At 43.4% G+C, this 24,039-nt stretch overlaps 1 protein-coding gene across 10 annotated transcripts in view; it reads right to left on the reverse strand.

The window, feature by feature from the left end:
• Window positions 1–2,208: 2,208 nt before the first annotated feature.
• Window positions 2,209–24,039, reverse strand: part of EGF (epidermal growth factor) — an 81,035-nt gene continuing 59,204 nt past the window's right edge. For 2 of the 10 annotated variants that reach the window (XM_014737940.3, XM_070261560.1), the window contains 8 exons: window positions 21,132–21,248; window positions 20,316–20,441; window positions 16,856–16,978; window positions 15,370–15,514; window positions 11,427–11,594; window positions 8,074–8,191; window positions 5,135–5,243; window positions 2,209–3,077 (listed from right to left, as the gene is read on the reverse strand). In XM_014737940.3, the coding sequence (XP_014593426.3) occupies window positions 2,845–3,077; window positions 5,135–5,243; window positions 8,074–8,191; window positions 11,427–11,594; window positions 15,370–15,514; window positions 16,856–16,978; window positions 20,316–20,441; window positions 21,132–21,248 (1,139 nt within the window). In that variant the 3' untranslated portion in view covers window positions 2,209–2,844. Of the gene's footprint in view, window positions 3,078–4,996; window positions 5,244–8,073; window positions 8,192–11,426; window positions 11,595–15,369; window positions 15,515–16,855; window positions 16,979–20,315; window positions 20,442–21,131; window positions 21,249–24,039 lie in introns of all 10 variants that reach the window. The other 8 variants (XR_011436764.1, XR_011436765.1, XM_070261558.1 and 5 more) reach the window with 5 other exon arrangements.

A 24,039-nucleotide genomic window follows, 5' to 3' on the forward strand; every position in this document is an offset into this window, starting at 1 on the left:
TTAAGGATTTCTTATTTAGTGCTTTTAACACATTTTTAATTATCACACAATAATCATTTCTTCACATGAAAAGGGTATCTGTTGGAAATCAAGGCTAATGTTGGAACTGGAATCATATGGTTTCAAGAGCACACAGTGTGCTAAGCCTCCATTAGGTGCTGGAGACCAGGGCAGATGCTCATGCCACGTGCCCTAGATGACATTTAACCGGATGGAACCACAATCAGGCATTGTGCACAGCGAGACCACGTGGGCCAGGAAATAAACATATTCAGTCTGAAAAGATGCAAATCAATACCTTAGATGAAAATGCTCCTTTTTAAAAATAAGGGTTTTTTTTTTGTTTTTTGGGGTTTTTTCCTGCTTTATCTCCCCAAATCTCCCTAGTACACAGTTGTATATCTTAGTTGCAGGTCCTTCTAGTTGTGGCATGTGGGGCACTGCCTCAACGTGGCCTGACGAGTAGTGCCATGTCAGCACCCAGGATCCGAACCAGTGAAACCCTGGGCCACCACAGCGGAGCACGTGAACTTAACCACTCGGCCAAGGGGCCAGTCCCTAAATATAAGTTTTTAAAGGATGATATTTTTGGTACAGATGTGGAGCTGCAAGAAAAGAAGATATCTCTTCAGGATGACTTGTTGGCTAAAGAACACACGGCGTGTTTCTTCCTTCCTCAGTCCATGGAGCCGGGGTTAGAGCCTGGTCAAGGACTTCACACAGTCCAAGTTTATGATGTATCAGGTTTATCAAAATGCCCGAAGGAAGTAGAGATTTTCCGCTTCATAGATAATGCTATGCTACGAGCTATTGTGGTCTCATGTCATCTTTGAAATCCTAAAAGAATGAGGTGCTAAAATACAAAAACATAATCTAAACCCTTAAAGCATCAAACATGCTCACTTTGCAGGGCTGGCCCAGTGGTGTAGTGGTTAAGTTCACACACTCCGCTTTGGCAGCCCGGGGTTTGCAGGTTCGGATCCTAGGTGCAGACCTACACACTGCTCATGGGCCATGCTGTGGAGGCATCCCACACACAAAGTAGAGGAAGATTGTCACAGATGTTAACTCAGCGACAATCTTTCTCAAGCAAAAAGGAAAGACTGGCAACAGATGTTAGCTCAGGGCCAATCTTCCTCAAACACACAAAAAATGTGCACTTTCAGAAGAAAAAGTATTCATATTTAGGAAAATAGTTTCCCCATACTTGGGAAAATTATGACTATTGTTTTTCTGAGGTCAGTTCACTCATAAGAAATAAAGACAGGTCTTCTGATCCTCCAGGGTATCAACTGTCAATTAAAGCAAAACTGAGTACAGAAAAACCCAAATGAACTGGGGAAAAGGGTCACACCTGAATAATGAACTAATAAAGTTATCCTCCCCCCACCAAATCTTTGCCAAAATGTCTAAGAAGTATCCACTTGAAGAGATGTGCTTCAATTCCTTTTTAAGCCAACTTCTGTATAACCAAGGTCCAAGGAGTTGAAGAGAAACAAAAGAAAAGATAAGCAGGGGCCGGCCCAGTGGCATAATGGTTAAGTCCGCACACTCCACCTAAGCGGCCTGGGGTTTGTGGGTTCGGATCCCGGGCACAGGCTTACACACAGCTCATTAAGCCATGAGGCGGCAGCATCCCATGTACAAAAGAATAGAGGAAGATTGGCACAGATTTTAACTCAGGGCCGATCTTCCTCAGCAAAAAAAAAATTTAAACAAAAGAATAAGTAAATGGACTAGTTAGCGCATAAATTGAATAATCCAAAGCCCCAGACCATCCACAGTGTATCAGCTTGTGTAATCTGTGGTAACAATGTCTCTGCTGCAAGTACGATATTTCAATGGAATACCTTGTAAAATTTTACTTTATAACATTAGAGAGATTTCAAATATATATATTTTAAAAGAGTAACAATAAAAACCTTGGCAAATCACTTTGGTCCAACTCTAACACCGCCTTAGACTATCATTTATCACTTAACCATGTATACAATAAAATGTTTATGTTTTAGGGTGATTTTATTTAAATAATTAGAAGAAATTGCTGTCCAAACTGAAAACAAATCAGGCAATTTGCTTACAATCTCATATTCAAAAATAAGTAAAAATTCTCTGCAAACATACAAAGGCAGAATTTACATTTTCATTAGGAAAAAATCCTGTGGGGGAAAGGATAGTAATGACCGAGAAACACTGAAGGCTCTTGGGTAATGTTTTAAAAATTAAATGTTTTTATTCAAAGATTTTAAAATAGAAAAAATAAGCGTCTAATTCTGACGAAATCAGGCTATAAATTAGTACATTTTTCATTCCTTTATCATAATTTATTCTGCAAAATTATCAGCATGGACCACACCAACGATAAGTTAAATGCCTACAATGTATCATAACAGTAATTTTAATATTCTAACCATCTCATGAGATTGAGCTAAATGTTCTGTCCAGGTAAAAGAAATTACCTTATAGCTGACCAAACCAGTATGATTGCCTGCTTTTAACTCCAAATTTCTTCTGTGGCTGCAGGAAAAAACACCTCTCTGTATTGATTATTGAAGCCGACATGGTTTACAAAGCACCTCCATTGGGTTTCTAATGAGTTACCTAGTGATTTGCCCAGTTGCTTTCACTTGAAAATGTGAAGCGGGACTTGCTTGAAGGAAGAATCAAAAGCACAATCCATATATGCCTCTAGGACGCTGCTGAGTAGGTGATTAGTCGTAGAGATGGTAGAACCCAAATCTGTATTTTTCTTCTACTTTTTGAAACGTAGTATTACTGTCCACCGATACAGTTTGTTCTTCTTGACCTTCCTTTTCATTCCAGTTTTTACTGAATCAGCTCCATTTAGAGCGGTGGATCTGGGGCTCTCTGTTGCCATAACGGGTTAGCTGACAGGAGAGAATGAGGCTTCTCAACCCCCGTAGCAGCGGGCCGTGCCCCATAGGAGGGGAGATGAAAGCTACACTCCATTGCCTGGGGCCCGGAGCCTTTGCCACTGGACGGTGGAATGCAGCAACCTTGTTCTGTGCCCGTATACATCTGGGGCTCCTTCCTCCACGATGTCTGTTGCAATGACCCTACACAAAAGAAAAAAGACATTTCAGTATTCACACAATTTACAATTTTCAGCAAGAAAGACCCTAATAGTAGTGGAGAGTAGACCTGAAATATGAGACCCAAAATGAATCCGTTTTCAAACCATTCTGGACACAATTTATTTATTTATTTATTTGATGAAGATTAGCCCTGAGCTAACATCTGCCACCGATCCTCCTCTTTTTGCTGAGGAAGACTGGCCCTGAGCTAACATCTGTGCCCGTCTTTCTCTACTTTATATGTGGGACGCCTACCACAGCATGGCTTGCCAAGTGGTGCCATGTCCGCACCCAAGATCCAAACAGGCGAACCCAGGGCTGCCGAAGCAGAACGTGCACACTTAACCGCTGCACTGTTGGGCTGGCTCCTGGACCAAAGTTTTAAAAAATTAAAATAGCCTTGTTGGTTGAGATGATTTAAAGGACTATGCCACCTGCCATTGCTCCTTAGCTTTCTCTGTGTACTTCCTCTTTCCTCTTTCCCCATCTGGACCATGAAGGACTTGAGAGCAGAGCTCAGGTTTTAAACACATTTGCATTCCTATCCCTTAGCATGGTGCTCTGCACTTAACCTGCATCAACTGATGCTCGCTGAGGTTGATGAAAATGGTTCTACAGTCCACCACTAGTAGGCCTGGGTTTTATTTTAATGGGTTTTCTGGGAACAGACAGGGCATTGGCTCAGAGCCAATCCTGATCTTTTATCTCATTCTCCACTCTACCTGCCCACCGCCCACCTCTGCGTGCATTTTCACCACCGTCATTTACAAGACAGCAGGATGTGACTGGGGATGGGAGCACTCATAGTGGGAGACGGTCATGTGAGTGGCCCACAGACATGGGGCAAACTATTTGCAGTAGAGTAAGTAAAAAGAGAGACGCTCTCATTTAGTTCTGAGTACTCAGCTGGGTCCTCATTCTTTTCTGAGTTTAACCATATCTTGTCAAATCATTGTGCTATTGATTATTTTGCAAAATTGCATTCTATGTACCCCTAAAGAGGATTACCTTCATAACAAAGAATTACGTGCTTTTAGCACCTCAAGAAAAAGTAGCATGCGACTACAAAATATTCATTACTGTCTAATAATGCTACCAATAACAAGGAAAGCCCAAGCCACTTTCGAAAATGCTGAATGTGTTCATTATCCAGGTAACAACACTGGTAACAGTATATATATAAAACTATACTATTTATTGCAGTTTTAGTATTCAATTCTTAAGTGTACCTTAATATCCAAGGCATTCCTCAAATTAGGAAATAAAGTTGTGCTGAATTTAGGTTACACGGCAACATATGTATGAGAGGAATTTAGAGTGAGGTTTTCAAAACAAGAAGCCTGTGTACTCTCTATAATGAAATCTGAGGAGGAGAGTATAGCAAGAAGCATATTTATGAAGGGCAAGTGTCAGAAAATATAGATGGAGCTGAAGCTCGTCTCATTAGCAGCTCAAGTGTGACATCAAAGGGGGTCTAACTATTGTTTTCCCTGAAGCAGACTGAGTTCCAGAGGGCCTGAGAACCTGGCTCGGCTCTGCGGCCCTCCTCCCAGTGGCCTGCCTGGACTTCACAGATGGCCAGGCATCCGGCTGAGGGCCAGCCCCTGGCAGGTATCTTAATGCTCCCAAATCCCGAGGAGAACCCCCAGATCAACATAAATTCACAGGAACTCTTCCTACTCGAACATGGGACGCATTTTCTTAGAGCCATTTATAACTTCACTGCAAGTACCTACGGCTACCAATATCGGGCCCAAATTGCAGGAAAGACCTCAAAACCCAACGTGATTCAAAACACTCCGTGTACTCGCTCAGACTGATCAACAGCAGACAGCGATGGGATCGGAGTTTCGAATGAACACGGTAACCTCACGTGAGACAGGAATCCAGTCCAAATTTACTTCTCTAAAGCTCTAGGGCATTCCAATACAGCCCGGCGGCTCACATAGCGTATATAATTTAACTACTGCGTCTGGGCTTAGATGAGACTTGTCACACGCAGGAAAGCATTCAGCATCCAGGTAAACATAACCATTCACCAGGCTCCAGGGAGGAAAACTGGCCAACATCTGCTGTCTCGCCGTCCTTGGGGTGCACAGGTTGATCCCCACTCCTGAGGTTTTGCTGTTGTTCCTTTATAACCACAAACTGCAGAGAACAAAGGGAAGAGAGAGGACATTATTATAATTCATAAACTATCTCAACATACATTAAATAAAAGCCTATGGCTTCATCACATTCATCCTATGGAAGGCGAAAAGCTGAGAGAAAGGCCCTGTCAAATTTCTTTCTGGCTAATGACAGATTCCATTTTCAATGAGAAATCCTATGTCACTCTCTATTAAAGCAAGTAGGCATTACCGATATGTTTACTGAAGAATTTGTGCTAATTTTGGAATCCCACATTTTGGGTCATGGATCCCTAGGGACTACTTCTTACTCTAAGCAATCCAAGAATCTGTAAGTGTTCTAAGCATTGCCCACAGGCCAGACAAACGATATCTCATATACGTGTGTGCCCCAACTTTTCAAATACGTGTGTGTTTAGTTAATAAAATTAATTTAAGTTCTGAGTAATCAGGGCTCATTCGTGAGTAATAATAACTAATAGAGCATCTACTGTTTCGCAGTGATCCATGAAATGCTTTTTCATGGTTGAACAGCTTGGGCACCAGAACTCTAAAAGGCAGGCCCAGAAAACAACAACATTTCTCTTCGGTCAACAAAATGATTATTGTTGTCATTATTTGTATTGTCCCCAAGGGACTGGGCACTTGCAGTGCAGGCTGACCAGAGTTCACTGGTTCCCATCCACACTGGATAGATTAGATATTGAAAGAGATCCATGATAAAAGGGAAGAGAAGAGACCGCCCTGTGCCCAGGATAAAGGACGCAGTTTGGCTAGGTCCTTCCTTGCCAATCAGCAACCCAGCAAAGGGACTGCCCCAGGGTTGTGGCTGATTGTCCTCCATGGGTCTAGAAAATGACCCTCCACAGGAAGGAGCCCGTGATCAGAAGCACCATGAGAAAAGGGGAACCAAAAAAAATCTCCTTGCTCATATTTCCCTTGAGAAAAGTGTAGGAAGGAATAACGAGTGGAGTCAAATAGGGAGAGAAATGTTGGTGATGGAAGGATGAATCCTATGAACCTGTGTTTTCATTTTCTTGTTTTCCACCATACTAATCTTGCTTTGCTGCCACCTCCACATTAATGGTCTCCTGGTGGCAACCTGTCACAAAATCAATACATGACCTGCTGTTTAAGTGCACATGCCCATTATTTCTGGCTCCAGTCAAAATCCAGCCCCCGGCACGGCAAACTTTCTAACCACATGCCTCTCTGTCAGAAGAACGTAGATCCCAGAATTCTGGGCTGAGATGAGGAAGGCAGCTGATGGAACCAGATTTGTTTCTGCTGCGTCTGCTCGTGGTCTGGGTGCTCAGCTCCCTCCCCTGCTCGCTGGTGTCTGCAGCAGCAGTGGGCGTCCAGGCCAGTTCTGACAGTCAGGAGGACAGAACTCAGCAGCCCCAGGCCTCCCACCATAGCTCGGAGCCAACAAGCTGCTTGTGACTGCGGCAAGTGTTCTTGATTTTTTTTAAAAAACTAGATATACACAGATTGTGTTTCTCCTTTTCTCCCATGATTTAAATAAGATGATTTAAACTTGCTACCCAAGACCTGAATGAAATACCATACAGACTGACAAGTGCAATCCGGGTAATTTAGAAGTCCGCAGAGTCATGAGGCCTCAAAGCATTGAGGACGTCCTATAGCCAAGTCCACCCAGAGTCACACACTGATGGAATCCCTTCAGACGGAAGCCATCTTAGAGCGCATCTGATCTGAACCCCTTGGTGTCTTGAAAAGGAAAGAGGGGTTAAGTGACTTGCTGAAGATTAGATAGCCAGTTGACAGGAGGGCAAGGCCAGAATTCACATTTCTTATTTTATTTCCATGTCAAGTTCAACCAAAAAATAAGTATACACTGAATGTCTATAACAGGCAGGGACAGATGGTAACATGCTGGTCAAAAGCGTAGCCACAGGAAAGCTATTTTCTGGGAATGCAGGAGGTGGAGGCAGGGGAGTGGGAGAAACGATGTGGGGAGGACCCCAAATGTTGCCTTGCCCCTCCATAACCTCTCCCTGACAGCCTTTTCCCTATTTGCCCACAAGTTTCAGTCCCCTAGGGACCAGCCATACAGTCCAGCCTCTGCCACAATACACATCACAAATAATACCAAGATCACACACTGAACCAATCAAGCTATCTCTGACAGGGTTCTGGAAATGGAAATTCCAAGTTTCAAGAGAGCTTAGCGTGTCCCAAGTCTGCCCTCTAGAGCTCTCAGGTCAATTACTGAAGAGGGTGATCTATGGGGCATCTTGAACTTCCCAGTCACTACGCATCTTGGAAGATGCGCCAGCTGGCCAGATAAGACACAAGACACCCGGTTAAATTGGAATTTAAATTTGAACTTTCAGTATCAGTATGAATTTAACTAGCTGTCCTGTACTTTTATTTGCTAAATCTGGCAAATATTTTGCTGCTCACACTTAGGGACTTAAAATGTGTGTGAGAAAAGAAATATTAAGAAAATTAGGAGCATAATCTTGGGCTTTTAAGACATCTATCTGAAAAGGATCACCTAATAATTGGGAAAGACTTTTCACATACACATAGAAATCTAAGTTACAGGAAGAAATTACATGCTGGGAAAAGAAGATTCCATAAATTTCTTATGCCATTAAATTAAGGCACTATTTTAGCCTGTCTGATTACTTTGATTTAGGACACAGCTCACCCCAACCCCCCGCCCTGGGCCTCCCCATATTGTGGTGTCGGCTAACATCAACACCAGCTGGAAGCTATAACAGACTCCAGTCTCCGTTCTCTGAGTCTATAGTTCTCTGAAGAATGAGAACTGGGATTAACATAAAACCAATTTCTTGCTTCATGTACTTTGGTTGTATTACCCAAGGTTGGGGGCAAGAGGACATGCCAGCCTCGCTGTCTGCAGGCCTGTTGCCGCTCATATCTCTGCTTGACTCTTCATAAGGATTCTTTGGATTTTTCAATAGCAGCTTCTGAGCCCTGCAACAAAGCCAAAATGTGAGACAATCTCAAAACAAAACAGTAGCCCACTCAATGATGACCAGGGACAACAACCTCTGCTACCGAAATTTAGGAACTTAAAATGCACAGGAGAGAAGAAATATTAAGAAAACTAGGAGCTTAATTTTGGGTTTTTAAGGCATTCTTTTCTGCAGAACTTTCCAGATGATGTGTTCCCAAGGTTCTGTGAGATGCATCCATGGACAAATCTATTGAGTACTAACTATATCCCAGGCAGCCTATACTGGGATACAGCATGAAAACCAACAAAGTCTCTACCTTAATGGGCTTACAGCTTTGTGGCGGGGGGGGAGGTGTCTACAGAAATAGTATCACAGAAGTTGTGGGACACACACCATATTAGCTCCATTTCACAAGTGAAGCCGGGTGGCTGGAAGACAGCAGTGACTCACCCAAGGCACACAGTGACCAAGGGCAGCCCAGGAGCTGGGTCATAAGGACCCAAGGCCCAGGTTCCTTCCACTGGCCCACTGCAATCTCCTGCTCAAAGGCATTAGAGACAAGAACACAAGGAGTGGAAGACTCCACAGAATACTGTCTCCTAGTCGCCAAGCCAGGAAATAGACTAGGTCTCCTGCCTCCAAACCCAGTTTTATAAATACTTCCTTGTTTGACAAACATTAAGCACTAAGGGGGGAGGGGGTGAACGGGAGGGAAATTTAGTGTCAGGTGGGCTCCCTGTCCTCAAAGCAGCAGCTGTGAATTTGATGTAACGGGTGGTACCAGGAAATGGTGTGGGTTATTCGTATTTTTAATCAAAGGTGTCAAGGAAAAAATTGAAGCAAGTGGCTAATATAAACAGTTGCAAAGTTATAGTTGGGGACAGAATACTTCCTGTTGATTTCTTATGAGGGGGTCCTTCCAAGAAATCAAGATTCATCAAGTAATAATATTGCAATACTTAAAAAGTTATTTAGTTCCCAAACTTCAATCTTTTGAGAGATAACCAAGACAAATAGCATCAAACACTCAATCTAGACAAAGCAGGCCAGGGCTGCTACAGGGGAGAAATTAACTGATTCTAACTCTTTTGGTTTTTTCTTTTAAAGATTGGGACCTGAGCTAACATCTGTTGCCAATATTTTTTCTTCTTCTTCTTCTCCCCAAAGAGCCCCAGGACATAGTTGTAGGTCCTTCTGGCTCTGCCATGTGGGATGCTGCCTCAGCATGGCTCAAGGAGCAGTGCTAGGTCCACACCCAGGATCCAAACTGGCAAAACCCTGGGCCACCCAAGCGGAGAGCATGAACTTAACCACTCAGCCGTGGGGCCGGCCCTGATTTTAACCTTTTAAAGAAAAGCACCCAACACGCCCAGCTTAAAGCTCAATGCGAGAGCTGTGTCTCTTGGTACACTTCAGCGACAGGGCAATATTCAGACCGCATTTTTAATGAGATCCTATCAGAATGGATATGGCCGTGGTGCCAATGTGGTCCAGCACAAAGCTGGAAGTCTGCATTGCGGTGAGCAGCCCCGCTGATCAGACTATGGGGAAAAGAACTGCAGATGCGTTCACAAAGAGCTTTACAACTCTGGATGCATTTCAGTATGAAAAAAAGAGTTCTGATGAATTTTCTTTGTGACGAAATAGTCCCTATCACTTCCGATTTTAGGAAATGGGGAGTCAGACGCTTCTTTGTGCACAAAGTCTACAGCCATGTTTCAGCTGAGCTGGCCTTCGAATTCTAAGTCTAAAAGGCCGGCAATCTGCCATTAATTCAGGGCTCTGAAGAACATCAACCGAACATAAAACGTACCGTGTCTCAGCCCACAGAATTAAAAAAAAATACTTAAAAATTATGGCACACATGAACCTAAGTTTCTTGTTTCCATTTTTCTACACCACTTGCCAAGCATCTACTTTTCTTCTGGCATTCTGTCCAAAGGGATCAAGCGATGACTATTCAACATTCTTTCTACAAACTTCCAAGATATTGAGTGAATTCCAGACTGAAAAGTACAATGGTTACCGATGAACCTCTGAATTAAAACTTCAGGTTTGTGCCTGAGCATCCTGTGCCTCGAGATGGAAAAGGGTTTGGAACGTGTGACTCTTTGGGGGAGACTACAGCTCAGGGAAAACTGTAATAACAGACAGCATTCATTAAGCCTTCTATGCCAGACCTACACTAAACTCTTTACTTAGATTAACTCAATTAATCTCACAATAAATCAAGTACTATTCTCGTCCCCCTTTATAGCAAAGGAAATTAACGGTTAATAATTAAAGGTTAGATAATGTACCTGATGTTATTTACACATGGACTGGGGTTTTAACCTGTGCACCCTGACTCCAGAGCCGTGCTCTTCGCCCTACACTACAATACAGCAGGATCTCAGGCGAGCTCCTCTTGGACAACAGGCTGAATTCTCCATAACGCAAGGCAGCTGCCACCTGAGGGGGTGGTGTAGGACCAGTACATGTGGTTGGATCTTTATCTGCAGAGGCTGGTAGCTATTCTGCACGTTCCCAGAGAACTGGGACCTATTAGTTAAGTGGCTCTTAGGTTGTTGGGCCATAAAATAAGATTGAATGAGATAATTCAATAAAGTCCCCCTCAGCCCAGAAGTGTTACAACTGGCTGATTTTTGTACAGCACGAACTAAAACAGTGCGTAAAATGCTTCCAGTATTGACGACAGTGGAGGAGGATGCTCTCCTACTTTCTGAGAAATGGAAAATGAGTAAACAACGTGATGCCCATTCCTTTACCCTAATGTAGTGGGTTTTTTAAAATTAAATGTATAAATATTATTGTTCCACAGTTTTTAACTTTTAACTTGAAATTATTGAAAACACAAAATCCAAGAAGCAGAAACTTCCAAATTAGGGAAGACACTGATTTTCTTGAACAAAAGCTAATACTTTGTGGGAAATCAACTCAGTGGAAGGCAGCCATGAAAAATTACAGCTAGGCAGGCTGTAGAGGGGAAAGCATGTGAGGCTGAGAGAGAATAGTGGAATACAAAAACGCATTATGCTAAACAACAACCCCATAAGCTAGGCAGGTGTGTGGACAAAGACTGGAACGGACCAAGGTAGAATAAAACTACTGATTTTTCAGAGGCGTGAAATCCTGGGCCATTGTTTTTCTTCTACTGTTATTCCACTTGTAAATGCAAGTGTGTAGAAGACACAGAAGGTAGGTGTTCCCCCGGGAGGGACTGGAAAGTTCCAATGAGAAGCAAAGGTCACCTGTGGTAGTGAGCCCCCCACAGGCCCAGCAGCAGCAGCAGGATGAGCACCACCATGCAGACGGCCACCACGGTGATGCTCCGGGGCCACCCGTGGCCGGTGTGGCGCAGTTCCCACCACCTCAAGTCCTGGTGCTGACATCGCTCTCCGACGTAGCCAACAACACAGCTGTGACAACACACAAACAGAGGTCAGCAGTCAGCCCTGGCCAAAAAGGCTTCTGTTTTTCAGACTCAATACCCAACTGTCTCTGCACCTCTGCATTTTCAGACTCAGCTCTTTGTAGCATGTGCAAAATCCATCAGGGGCAGTTCAAAGCACTCTGATTTACAAGTTCACGCAGCCTGGACCTCCCCCTTGGGTCTGTTGGCCCTGGGATTGATAGCGGGTTATTTGTATACTGCCTCTTTAAGAATCGATCAAAGATCAATTTCTGTTAGGCTAAAATCCTAAGGAGCCACCTTCAAGACCAACACAAAGCAACTCTGCCCTAAGAGCCAAGAGAATCTTCGAACAAATGTTTGGCCAGATTGCAATGAGTATAGGTCAAAGGAAGGAAGAATTTGAAGGCAGAGTCCCTCAATGGAGACCAGGCTCTAAAAGAACGTGTCGTCCCTGAACAGGAAGCACAGCCTGGTCTGCGGAGGAAACATTTTTCCCTTTTTATTTAAAATCACTGTAGGCCCAAGAGGAAAGGCCTCAGTGGTGACCACAAGCATTTGCCTACTTTCTTCAGGGGGGAACTAAATGGAGGAAAAAGGAGGCATTCACCGACACACATCTTGCTATTTCTTTTGTGAAATTGTGACTAGAATTACCAGCCACCAACACACGCTGTGAACCTTCAGATGACAGTAAATTAAGCAATGCTGCCATCTACCGGGAACGCACGCTTCCGGGAACTGGGGGGAGCTTGGGTAGAACGAGTATATTCTATTATTCTTGGCAAGAGCATAAACTTCTAAAAAATATCCTGTTCAACATTTTGTAATGCTCACTTGTTAGGGATTTCTTCTCTGTGGCCCTGGATCAACTATCTATCTATCCATGTCCCCACCTTATTCCAGAAGGACTTGAAGGAATGAATACACGGAGTCCCCGTGGTGGGAAGAGGCAGCACGGAAGAAGCACTAGACGAAGCCCCCGAAGGTCTAGGTCCTACTCCTAGTTCTGCCTTGAGTGGGTCACAGGGGCTCCAGCGGGTCACTGTCAGTGAGAGGAGGGGAAGGAACGAGCATCTGTTGAGCATCTTACGTGTCTGATGCTGTGCTAGGCACTCTGACTCATTTTATTTTCGATGACACATTCCCATTTTACAGATGAGGAAAGTGAGGCTAACAGGGGTTAAGTAATCCGTACGAGGTCACACAGTGATGGCAGGTTTGATTCAAACAGTTCTCTGATTTCAAAGCGTGGGTTCTCTCTACTACACAGGGCTACTCCCAAAAAGCGTTTCAAGTTCTATGCACCTCTGAAAAGCTATTCTTCTGGAATTGACCATGCAAGAGACAACAGGATCCGAGTGTAGGAAGTGCAAAGCACTACCAAGTAATTCCAGGCCTTCCTGGATACTGTTTTATTTCTAGCTATAGGTGGTTCTAGACACTTGCTATCAACGCCTAGCAGCCACTTTTGAACTGTTGAATGTTAATGGGCCACACCTCCGATCCTTTCAGAGATGTGAGGGTCCCAAGGCATATACCAATCACGGGGCAAGAGTCGTGGGGAGCCACGGCAGGCTGCAATATCAGAGCCTCTCCCAGCCTGTCAGACCTGGAGCAGTCAGTCAGCACTTCACAAGGGCAGGCCACACACTCCTAGCTTTTTGGGTTACTAATTAGATCTTCTGTTAAACAAAAGATTTCCTGTCTCAATAAGTTTCAGTTTCCTTGGTCAAACAATTTCAAGAAATTCTGGACTAAACAAAGGTCAACAAGACTTTCTCATGTGCTGCAGTGTACCACGAAGCCAGCCTTGAAGGCTAGGGGATGCAGCGTTTCTCACACTGATTAGACTACACGCCCCTTTCTTCAGGAAACATCTCATAGCGCCTGTGTTGGGGGAATCCTGGCTGAAGAAGACCTGCCAGGAGGGTGTGGGTTGGTTCAAAGGCAGACGAGAATGAGTGAGGACCTCTTCTGAGCTCAGAAGGTGGGGGACTTCTGAGAATCTCCAGACCAGGGAACCTTTGAGGAAGACCTTGGGCAAGGAGCCTTCCAGTGCTCACACATTCTCTGCATCCTGGGGCAGCCAGGGGTTTTCTGTATCTGAGGAGACCTTCTGTCGCCTCCAAGCCAGAAAGGAAGATGGCTCTTTCTGAACCTACTCGCTGCGTTGAGAACACTGCGCGCAATGATGCCCGTACAGCGTTTCTAATCAAAGTCGGACTGGTAAGCGCTCCCTGGAGATGTGTTATCATGGAATTAAAAACATACAAGGTGAGGTCATCGGGGCAGGAGGAGGGAAGGGTTGAATGTTTGATTAAACCACAATTTTACTAAACGTAGAATTCAAAAACAAAGTTATGATCCAGACGAATGGGAACTGTGGTGATATTTCAAATATTGCTTTTGATTAAAAAATCCTTAAATTTGAGTGTTTTTTCCAGTTTAAAGTCATTTTTGTAGCAACTCATGTTTAAAACATTACCACGGTAACATGATATTTTCATCAGGATTTAACAACAGAAAGAAAAGCAGTATGCTAAAGAGTTCGTAAATCATTTAACGAATTGACACTAACAGATCAAAACAAAAACAACATTCTGAACGCAGTACGTGAGCCTGCAGTACCCTTCAAATTATGATGATGTCTTTTATAATCCAAAGTTAAAGTATCAGAAAGAAAAACAAACCACGATGTAATAAACGAGGACATCTGTTTTCATAATCTCATTATTTGGGATAATAATAAATCATGAACAGGCAAAAATTTGATCCTTATTATCAAAATCAAGGATAACTATTTTAAGTGCTAGATATATCTTAGGTCAGAAAATTGAAGTGTGCACATATGAAATGAAAGCAGATTTCCATCACAACTGAGTCATTTTTGCTAATATTCATGAGCATTTTTCATTATCTTTGTCAGGCAGACATGATTTATAATGCAGACGCACACACTTTGTCATAGACTATAACTTATTCGGACATCTATTTATTTTTTGGTATCTATCAATTTCCTCATATTGCCTTCAAAATATGAAAGTAATTGAAAGTAAAATTTGACACAAGATATTGGGAGTGTGGTTTTATTAGAGCTCCGGGGGAAGGCCGTCCATGAGAGCAGTGAGCATGGTGGGCACAGGGGGGGCGTGCCTCTGTTCTGGGGCTTCCTCCAACCTACTTTTTAGGTTGATGTTTTGCCCCTGTGAAGCCACCGTGGGGACAAAAAGGAGCAAAGGCAGCAGTGGCTGCCCCCAGCAGTTGTTACTAAACGACAAAAACATAAATGTCAACTATTAGAAAGTGAGGGAAAATTATATATATCTATATATATTTTACTTTTGAGAATTGAAGGCAAGAAGTCCAGTATGAATATACATAACACTTTTATAAATTCAGAAACATGTCATGGATGCCTTCAATATATTTGCAGAAAATAAATCAAAGTTTTAAGGATTCTCTCACAAATCTAAGTTTTTTGACCAAAATGAGAAGTTTAACCCCAGATTGTACCAGTAGTAACATCAAATTATTTCAGTGAAAGGGACAATCACTAATTCCTTAAATTTCTGTTTACTACCGGCAGTTGGGGGGCTGGTGTGATACGCCGGGAGGGTGCGATACACACACACACACACACACACACTTTGTATATCTACATATTTTTCCCTAAAAAACCTAATAATAGAAAAATCTCCTCAATATAAACTTTACAGAGCAGCTAAGGGTTGTGGACTGCAGTACCGGACTCGGCGCAGGCAGAAGACACTTTGACTTACTTGCACGCATGTGTGTCGACTTGTACAAGATACACACACTTGCCACCGTGGAGGCAGTACCCGTCATAGGACTGGGAACATTCCTGGTAACTATTTCTCACAGAGTAGTGGCCATCCTCCCTGGGAGGAGAGGGTACAGTCGAGTCTAGAAAAACCAAAGACACTCCTTTTACTTTCTGAAGCGACTAGGTCTTTCAGGTATCAATATCAGGAACTCATTTCTGTGAGCAATTTGTGATATAACGTCTTTCAGTGACAGTAGAACTATCACAGTGACAATAGTTTCCCTTGGCTAACCAGACTTCATTCCCCATGACGCCTGCCATTCTTTCTTTAGGTTCCTCATTATCTGACAGAAAGCATCTTGGAGGCAAGTAAAAGAGGGCTCAATCCTGGGACCCCGCAGGAACGCCAAATCACTGATCTCATTATGAAGGCACGTCTTCATCCACAGACACACACTAGCTGAAGGGACAGCCAGCTTTAAGAGGGTGTCTCCTTATGGCTTGTGAACCACCTACCAACATAGCCCATGACCACCCGCATCCGGGGGGCCTCAAAAACGTCTCCCACACAATGCTTTCTTCTAAGAACTGCTTAACTTTCGGCGGAACCCTCAAAGTCAAGCCTGGCAACTTAGACATAAAGGAAATGTTACCACAACAGACGGAGAGCCAAAGAGGGAAGGAAGTCGCTTTCACTGAATGGTTCACTGCTCTTTCAAAGGAAAACATTAGGGTGTGTAGCTGAGTATATAAACATGAGCAGGTTTCCAATACCTTTAAGATGAACAAAGTATTTGAGAAAATAATGTACTAAAAAAACAGAGCCCCAAGCAAGCGCACAACGCCCCTCTCAGGATGTTTCTGCTTGCAGAGCTGAGACAGGTAAACAGCTGGCAGGGACGGAAAAGAGGCCCTGATCCTGGTCTCCGGGGTGGATAAAGCCAGCACCCTTTCTGAGGTGCTGATGGTGAGAAGATATGGCTGTGATAGGGAGGAGGGGGTTCAGGAAGCAGGAGTCGGTCGTTATCAACGTTTAAAAAGAAAGAAAAAAGAGCTGGAGTTCTAATTCAGATCAAGAAACACTGACTTTTTAAAATAATATCTTAAAATCCTTGAAAGTTATTCAAAACGCTGAGTCCAGACATGCTCCCCGACCTGATTAGCCCTGCCGAGCTTTTCCAGCGGCCCCAGAAATCAACATTACAAAGCAAGACATTAGCTGAGTAGTTAAGAGAACCACCTGTATTCCCACCTTTATTGAATTGTGAGTAATAAAAAAGGATTCATTCCAGATGCTATTAAATTAAGAAAACTTGGACCATTTCACATTCTCCAGCCCAGCATCAACCTAATCAGGAAAGTAAACTCACCAGCCCGACTGAATCAAATGATTTCTAGAATCTCTAGTGCAAATACATGGGAGTACAGAATTTTCCGGAATCAAGTCCCTCCCCTTGGCTCTAGACCACCCACCAACCTACTGGGGCAAATCCATCCAGGTCCAGACAGGCCACCAGCACACAGGCAGGTATAGTTTCCTTCTGTATTTGTACAGCTGGCATTTTCTCCACAGGTGTGCATGCCCAGTTGGCACTCATCAATATCTGCCAGAAAAAAAAGGGAATAGGGGCTAGGGAGAGAAAAGCGGGGCACAGAGGAGGAATAGAGGGTCACACCATTGGTGAAGCCACCATTCTGGAAGGGGAGCATCTTCAGCTTCTGTCATGCTGCATATTCTCAGAGCTCTACACATTTGAGATTCAAAAATTCTATCAAGAACATTGGAGAGAGAGACGAACAGAGTCTGTGGGCTGCGTGCCCATTTGCATAAGCTCCTGGCATGAGGCTGGAGGTTTTCCTCTTGCTTGGAAGGAAGGGAATTCCCAGCACAAGTAGCTCAGTGGGAAAGTTGGAGATTGGTAAACCATCCCTAGGCAAACATGTACAAGTTCACATCATAGCAAATGAAACACTTTTGCCTTTTTTGTGTACGTATGAACTAAGTCTTCACTTTCTCTCCCAACTACCCATCTTCTTCTTTCTCAGGTACCAGCAGCCTAATGCTTGGCTCCTTCCTCTCTTCAAGTTTACGGTACTATAAGAAGAGCAGCATCCCTTCTCTCCCCTACTCCACTCCCAAACGCCAGTGCAGATTGAGCTTCCTGAACCACATCTGCCAGCACTGCACTACTTCATTCAAATGCTGCCAGTGGCTCGCTCTTGCCCAGAGTGATGCTGCCCAATACGGCAGCCATTGGCCTCTGTGGGTACTGAGCCCCTGGACTGCAGCTGGCCCACACCGAGATGTGCTGTAAACATAAGACACACGCCACAGTCTGAAGACTAAGCACCAAAATAACAAAGCATGCAAAATATCCCAATAATTTTATATTGATCATATATTAAAATGTCAATATTTTGGATATATTGGATTAAATAAAACATTATTAAAATTAATTTCACCTGGTTCTTTCTGCTTTTTGTAACGCGGCTACTAGAAAATTTAAAATTATCTGTGTCACTGACATTCTATTTCTCTTGGACACGCAGGTCTAGAGAAGTAAAACCCCAGTGACTAACTCTCAGATTCTAGTTACTCACAAGCGTAACTCGACCCACCTGTCATGGACTGAATTGTACCCCCCAAAATTCATATGTTGAAGGCCCAACCCCCAAAGTGACTATACATGGAGATAGGGCCTATGAGGAAGTAATTAAGGTTAAATGAAGTCACGAGTGGGGCCTGACCCAATAGGATTGGTGTCCTTATAAGAGGAAGAGACACAAGAGATCTCTTTCTCTCTCTCTCTACGAGCCACAGAAGAAAGGCCACGTGAGTAGGCAGCAAGAGGGTGGCCATCTGGAAGCCGGGAAGAGTCCTCACAGGGACCAAATCAGTCAGCACCTGTTTGGGACTTCTAGCCTCCAGAACTGTGAGAAAATAAATTCCTGTGGCTCGGGGCACCCAGTCTATACAGCATTTTATTATGGCAGCCGGAGCAGACTAAGACACCACCCTACCAGCCTCAGTTTCTGTTTTCCTTCACGCACAACCTTCGCTTAGTGCTCCATGAGGCTATTCTCCAGCCACCCCTCAAAGAAGACCTGTGACATCTTCATGGCTGCAATGCTCCCACCTCTTCACATTTCTGCCTAATAAAAACTTCCTCAAGCCGCAAGGTCCATCCAAGATGCTACTTCCTCCATGAAGTCTCTCCCAATACCTCAAACAAATTTTCTTCCTGTTCGAACTTCCATTGTCGTTTTTGCTTCTCTTATGGCGCATGCCTTTCTTCACCCCTTGTCGTGGCTGTACCGCTTTCAGATCACATCCTCCTTGCGAGCAAGGACCGCCGTCTTCATCTTGGTATTCCTCGCACTTCCTAGGACTGTGCCTTTGTACTAATAGGGGCCAACTAAAGATTTGTCACATTGAGTTGCTATCCTGAACGGCTGGAATTGAGTCTTTTTTTTCCTTACTGACTTCCTATTATAATCTCTACAAACTGTGACCTTGAGAGTGAGAGAGAGCTTTTCCTAGATGCAAAACCAAAGATATCCTCTTGGCCAAGAAACACAACTACTCTCAAGAATAACAACACTTTTGTTGTGTTGTTATTGACATGCCAGGCCTGGTTCCAAATGCTGTATCTACATGTGTACGTGAAGAGGGAGGGAAGGAGGAAAAGAGAGAGAGGAAGAGAGACCAGGAACAAGCCCACTGCTTCCACGGGGCCTGAGAACTCCGCGCCACCCAGGCAGGCTGCGCTGTGACACCCCGCTGCGTGTCTGCTACTGGAACGAGGTAGGTTAGTAACACACGGAGAATCCAGAGCCGAATGAGTTTAAACATCCAAGAAAGTATACCTTCCTTTCTCTTCAAAGTAAATTAAATGTAAAACCTGTTTATTTAAATTATCTACGAGGCTGCTTCATTAGAGCAGTGACATTTTCCTGACTGACAGCCAAATATGTGCTTAAAGAGCATTTACAGATGTCTATGGACTCCACAAAACTAATCTGATAAAGGTTTGATTTAAACCAACCAGATCCTGAAAATTGGTGGTTGTGACTGATATTTCATCTTTAACCTCAACATGCAGGGGAAAGCAGTACCATTTTAGTTTCTTATCAGGGCATCTGCCCCTCACCGTGAAAAGATTTTTATGTTTTCAGAAGGAAAAGAAAATACAGAAAGAGACATTTTAAAGCCCTGTAAAACTTGAGATAACCACTTCACTGGGCGACAATGGCTCCAGGCAGGTCTTCACTTGCACAGTGATGCTATGCTACTGACAGCTGGAACGGGACAAGACATCCACTAAGTGAGCTCTCAGTCAACACGCCACACCCAGCCCTTGGCAGAGGACGGTGATGATGAAAGAGGTCTTAATCATTCTTTACTTGCACCTAAACGCCAGTGGTTTGACTATCCCATCCACTGAACGTATCAAGAGGCACCCGACAAGCCCTCTCAAAGAAGCACACCTACTTTCCTTTACGCACACAGCAGTGACTTTCGCCTCACCCACGTCAGCTCTGCAGTTCACCCAGCTCAAGGGCCAAATTCAGTGACAAAGGAAACGCTGTCCAATTCCCTCCATGATGGCTCAAGGTATGGAGTATTAACGAGGCACGGTACCACTCAAACACCAGAGAAAGAATCAGAAAGGCAGGGGGGTAAACAGAATCAGAAAGGCAGGTAAACAACCTCTGCAGGGTCTTGAAGCTGACTGGTGCAGTAAGAGCACAAGGGCACAAACTCGACTACACACCAAGAACTGAAATATGGCAGTGTGAACAGTCACGCAACTCCTTCTTCAGTCTTCACATGTGTGGCATCCAATTATAGCCTGTCTTTCCTCGGGCCACCAGACCCATGGTATTTCGTGATTCTCCAAGATTGCCTCCACCCTCTCCTTTGCACACACGCTCTCTTACCTAGACAATGCATCCCATCGCCTCGGTAGCCTTCCGAGCACTGGCAGACATAGCCACCTTCAGTGTTGACGCACCGAGAGGAGGGGTGGGGGCACACCAAGTTTCCCACCTCACATTCATCCACATCTGTGGACAAAATGATGAACTAGTGAATAGGCAGGCAGTCCTGATACCAACGAGAACAGCAGGAAAGGAAAAGTATAATATGATCACGCACTATTTACAGGTACTTTTTGCACATGTAATGCAAACCCTGCATCTTAGACATAAAGTTCACTTCTGAATCAATTTTTACATGTTTCTCATGTGTCCGATTAGCTAAGTATGTGTAAATAAGGCACTTCATGCCAGAGTTTCAGAGCACAAGGTCTGAGATTTTTACAGTAATCCCTAACTTAAAATTTTGAAGCTACCAATATAAAATAGAAACCTATTCAGTACAACCTATTTATTAAAGTAAAACTTATGACCTAAGCTTTTGGAGAAAAAAAGTTTTATGTTTTTAATGGAATTGATGAATTTATAAATTTGACTTGAACTCAAATTCATGCCTCCAAAGCTAATTATAAATTCTTCTTAATGTCAACTGAATATATCATGTAATTTTAACATAAACTCAATGTACTATATCAGCATCTAATATGTTTCATATTTTCTATACATGCCATCCATTATCTTTTTAGCTAACATTGAGCAATTTATTCAATCCTGCTGATTACGTAAATCCTTCTGGAGAGTTTGAATCAAAATGAGCTGAGAGAATGTTTCTGGTTCACGATTTCCCAGACATTGTGTTTATTTGGCCTTTGTTCTTACCAGAACATAGCTGTCCATCCCCAGCGAATCCTTTGAAACACTGACATATGGCCTCCTCTCCCTCTGAAACACACTGGGCGTGGGGACCGCATCGCACGGGGCCACAGTCATCATCATCTGCAAACAGTGGGAACCCCATCAGATTATGTCCAGACCTCAGAGGAGAAAATAAGCATTAATATTCTGGCCTCCACAGAACATTCTAGCATGTCCTTTCCCAAGTTATGGGGCAGGTTAACTTCCAAGTAGAAACATTTTGTTGACCTGAAAGCTTTACCTATACTAAAGGATCTACAAGCCATATGTTTCCATTTACATGCTGCCAACAAATCTTTAGTCTTAAAAAACTATTTGGTGTTCAAAGAACCTTGTGTGGACTTATTTATAATTTTTTAAAAGCATTTGTAAATTTGAACTATAAAATTGCTAGGAGTAACTGGACTCAAATTTCAAAAGGCTTATTGCTTATTCGAGAATTCCCACCCATTATGACATACTAAAGGGGTCAATATATTCTCATCCACCACAGACACACAGACATGTGTGTATATGTTGCACGTAGATCTGTGTACCAACATGGCAAAGAGATTCAATCATAAATGCAATGAGATATAAATCATAACAAGATTTATGGTCAATTTACAAAAATTACATTTCATATATAATAGAATATGTATGTCACAGTGAATGTTTATTACCAAGGTTTATGCAGTGACTCGCAAACCTCAAGGCATTTTTCCAAAGTCATGAACCATAGAAACTAAATGCTGGAAATGGATTATTTTATTTCATATTCCATTGAAATGTAAACGCCCTGGGGGACAGAGATGCATGTCGAGCCCTAAACATGAGCAGGTCTTTTTTTCCCTTTAACTATTTATATATATAATCATTCTTCCAACGCCTCCTCTCTTTTGGAGTCGGGGGCATCTGACATAGCACAGTAGGCTATAAACTATCATCTGTCTATTCACTGGTAGGTTTGCTCGTCTGAGTCCAGAAGAGGTAAAAGCAGCCCTCCAAACTTGCCCATAAATTAAAGAAAGTTAAATGATCTAAGCAGGATTCGGGGGCCAGGTGAAGGCAGACATTCAGTAATTGCGTTTGATCTGCTTAGCTATTTGAGCAAGAAGATTTCTCCTGTGGGAACCCACGCCTTTCATGCTTGCTTGGTCATCTCCTGTCACTCATGGATAAGTTCAAACTAAATCAATTATCCACTTGATTCGGCATTTATTTGGAAGACTAGCTCCCAAATCACAAGGTTATTTAGAGTGCATGGTGGACAGTATCCAATTACACAAAACATTTCAAATCACTTGCAGAATTATCTTAAATTAGAATATGATTCAGGATTTATTTGGTAACTTGCAAACCCCAAGGCAGCTTTGCATAATGAAAAGCGACGGATATGCAGCTGGGGGGATGGGCTGTAGCCAAAGTGCCCTCCGCCGCAAACCAGCTCAGGAGGAAGGACTGCCTGCGCTTCCCGTCCCTCTTCTCTAAAGTCTAGGCGACGATTTCTGTCCAGACAACTTCACACTATTGTTGTGAGGACTGGAAGAAACAGTGACTTTTCAAAAAAGTCCTTTGAGAAGTATAAATATTATACATATCTAGATAAGGATGATAGAGAAGAAGGGTACTGTGACAGCCAGGATCAGAATGAGCCTTACCACACTAGAGCAGACTCTGGGGCCTTTAGTAAAACTAATGAAATTCATTCATTCATAAGCACCTACTATCTGCCAGGTCCTAATGAGGGCCAAAAGCACAGCGATGGAGAATACAGACAAAGGCTCTGCTTTCTGGCATAACTAATTATTGAGGTACAGGTGTGATGAGCACGATCCTGAAACGATACCGGCTTCACCTCACCTGGTCTGGAGGCTAGGAAAGGCTTTCTGAGCAACAGCATGTTAAGCTGAGATGGGAAGGGCACACGGGACGTGGAGGGATGAGAAAGACCACCGCGGGCACAGACACCACCACCTGCATGCTCCAGGCAAGGCCAGCTAAGTGAAGCAGGCCGTGGAAAGCTGCGGGTAGAAGGGCACGAATCGAGGATGGGGAGGTGTGGAGGGCTAGTTCATCTAGGGACCAACAGGCCACGTTAAGGATTTTATATTTTATTCAGGAATTTAGAAGAATTCACAATTTTAGTAAATTTGACAAGGAAACTTTTTGTGATTGAATCTCTTTCCATGTTGTACACAGATCTGCTTGCTCCATATCAGTCTGCGTGTCCTTGGGGAATAAGAATATATTGACCCAAAATCTTATATTGAGTTTTCAAAATCTTTTTAGTATACACACTTCATTGGAACGAAATTTCACTACAAAACATAAATAAGACCCCTTAGCCTAACACAGGTAGAACTAGAACTCTACAGGCAAAGACAAAATAGAACATGATTCAGGTATGGGAAGATAAGGTAGTTTTCACCAAGACGATCAATTCTGTCTGCTCTGCGTGAGGCAAAGTCCAGTCTCCATGTATGAAGCCACCACAGCCTGTTGTGTGTGTCTTCCAGTCGTTGGCCATTTCATCTCTCCCCCATGCCACCCATGCGCCTAATGTACTAGCTGTCCCTCATGTCAGCCTTTGAGTCCCCGAAACATCAGTCTTTCACAATATGCTCTATGAACCTTGGGGGACCCCTAGGGACTTTGAAAAGGTTCTCTCTAGAGTTAATTTTTATTTCTATTGTTTTATTCTATAATATGCTTTGTCTCCACACCAGACTGCGGCCTTGGGCACTAGGGCTATGTTTAGCTCCTCATGCTATCCCCAGCACTGAGCACAGCGTATGGCAGACAGTCACTAAATTAATAACAGTTCTACTGTGACGATGTTTTCCAGGACTACTTCTCTTGAAAAGAATTAATTATTTGGTCATAATTTTCA

This window comes from Equus caballus, chromosome 2 (genome assembly GCF_041296265.1).
Source record: "Equus caballus isolate H_3958 breed thoroughbred chromosome 2, TB-T2T, whole genome shotgun sequence".
Lineage (NCBI taxonomy): Eukaryota > Metazoa > Chordata > Mammalia > Perissodactyla > Equidae > Equus > Equus caballus.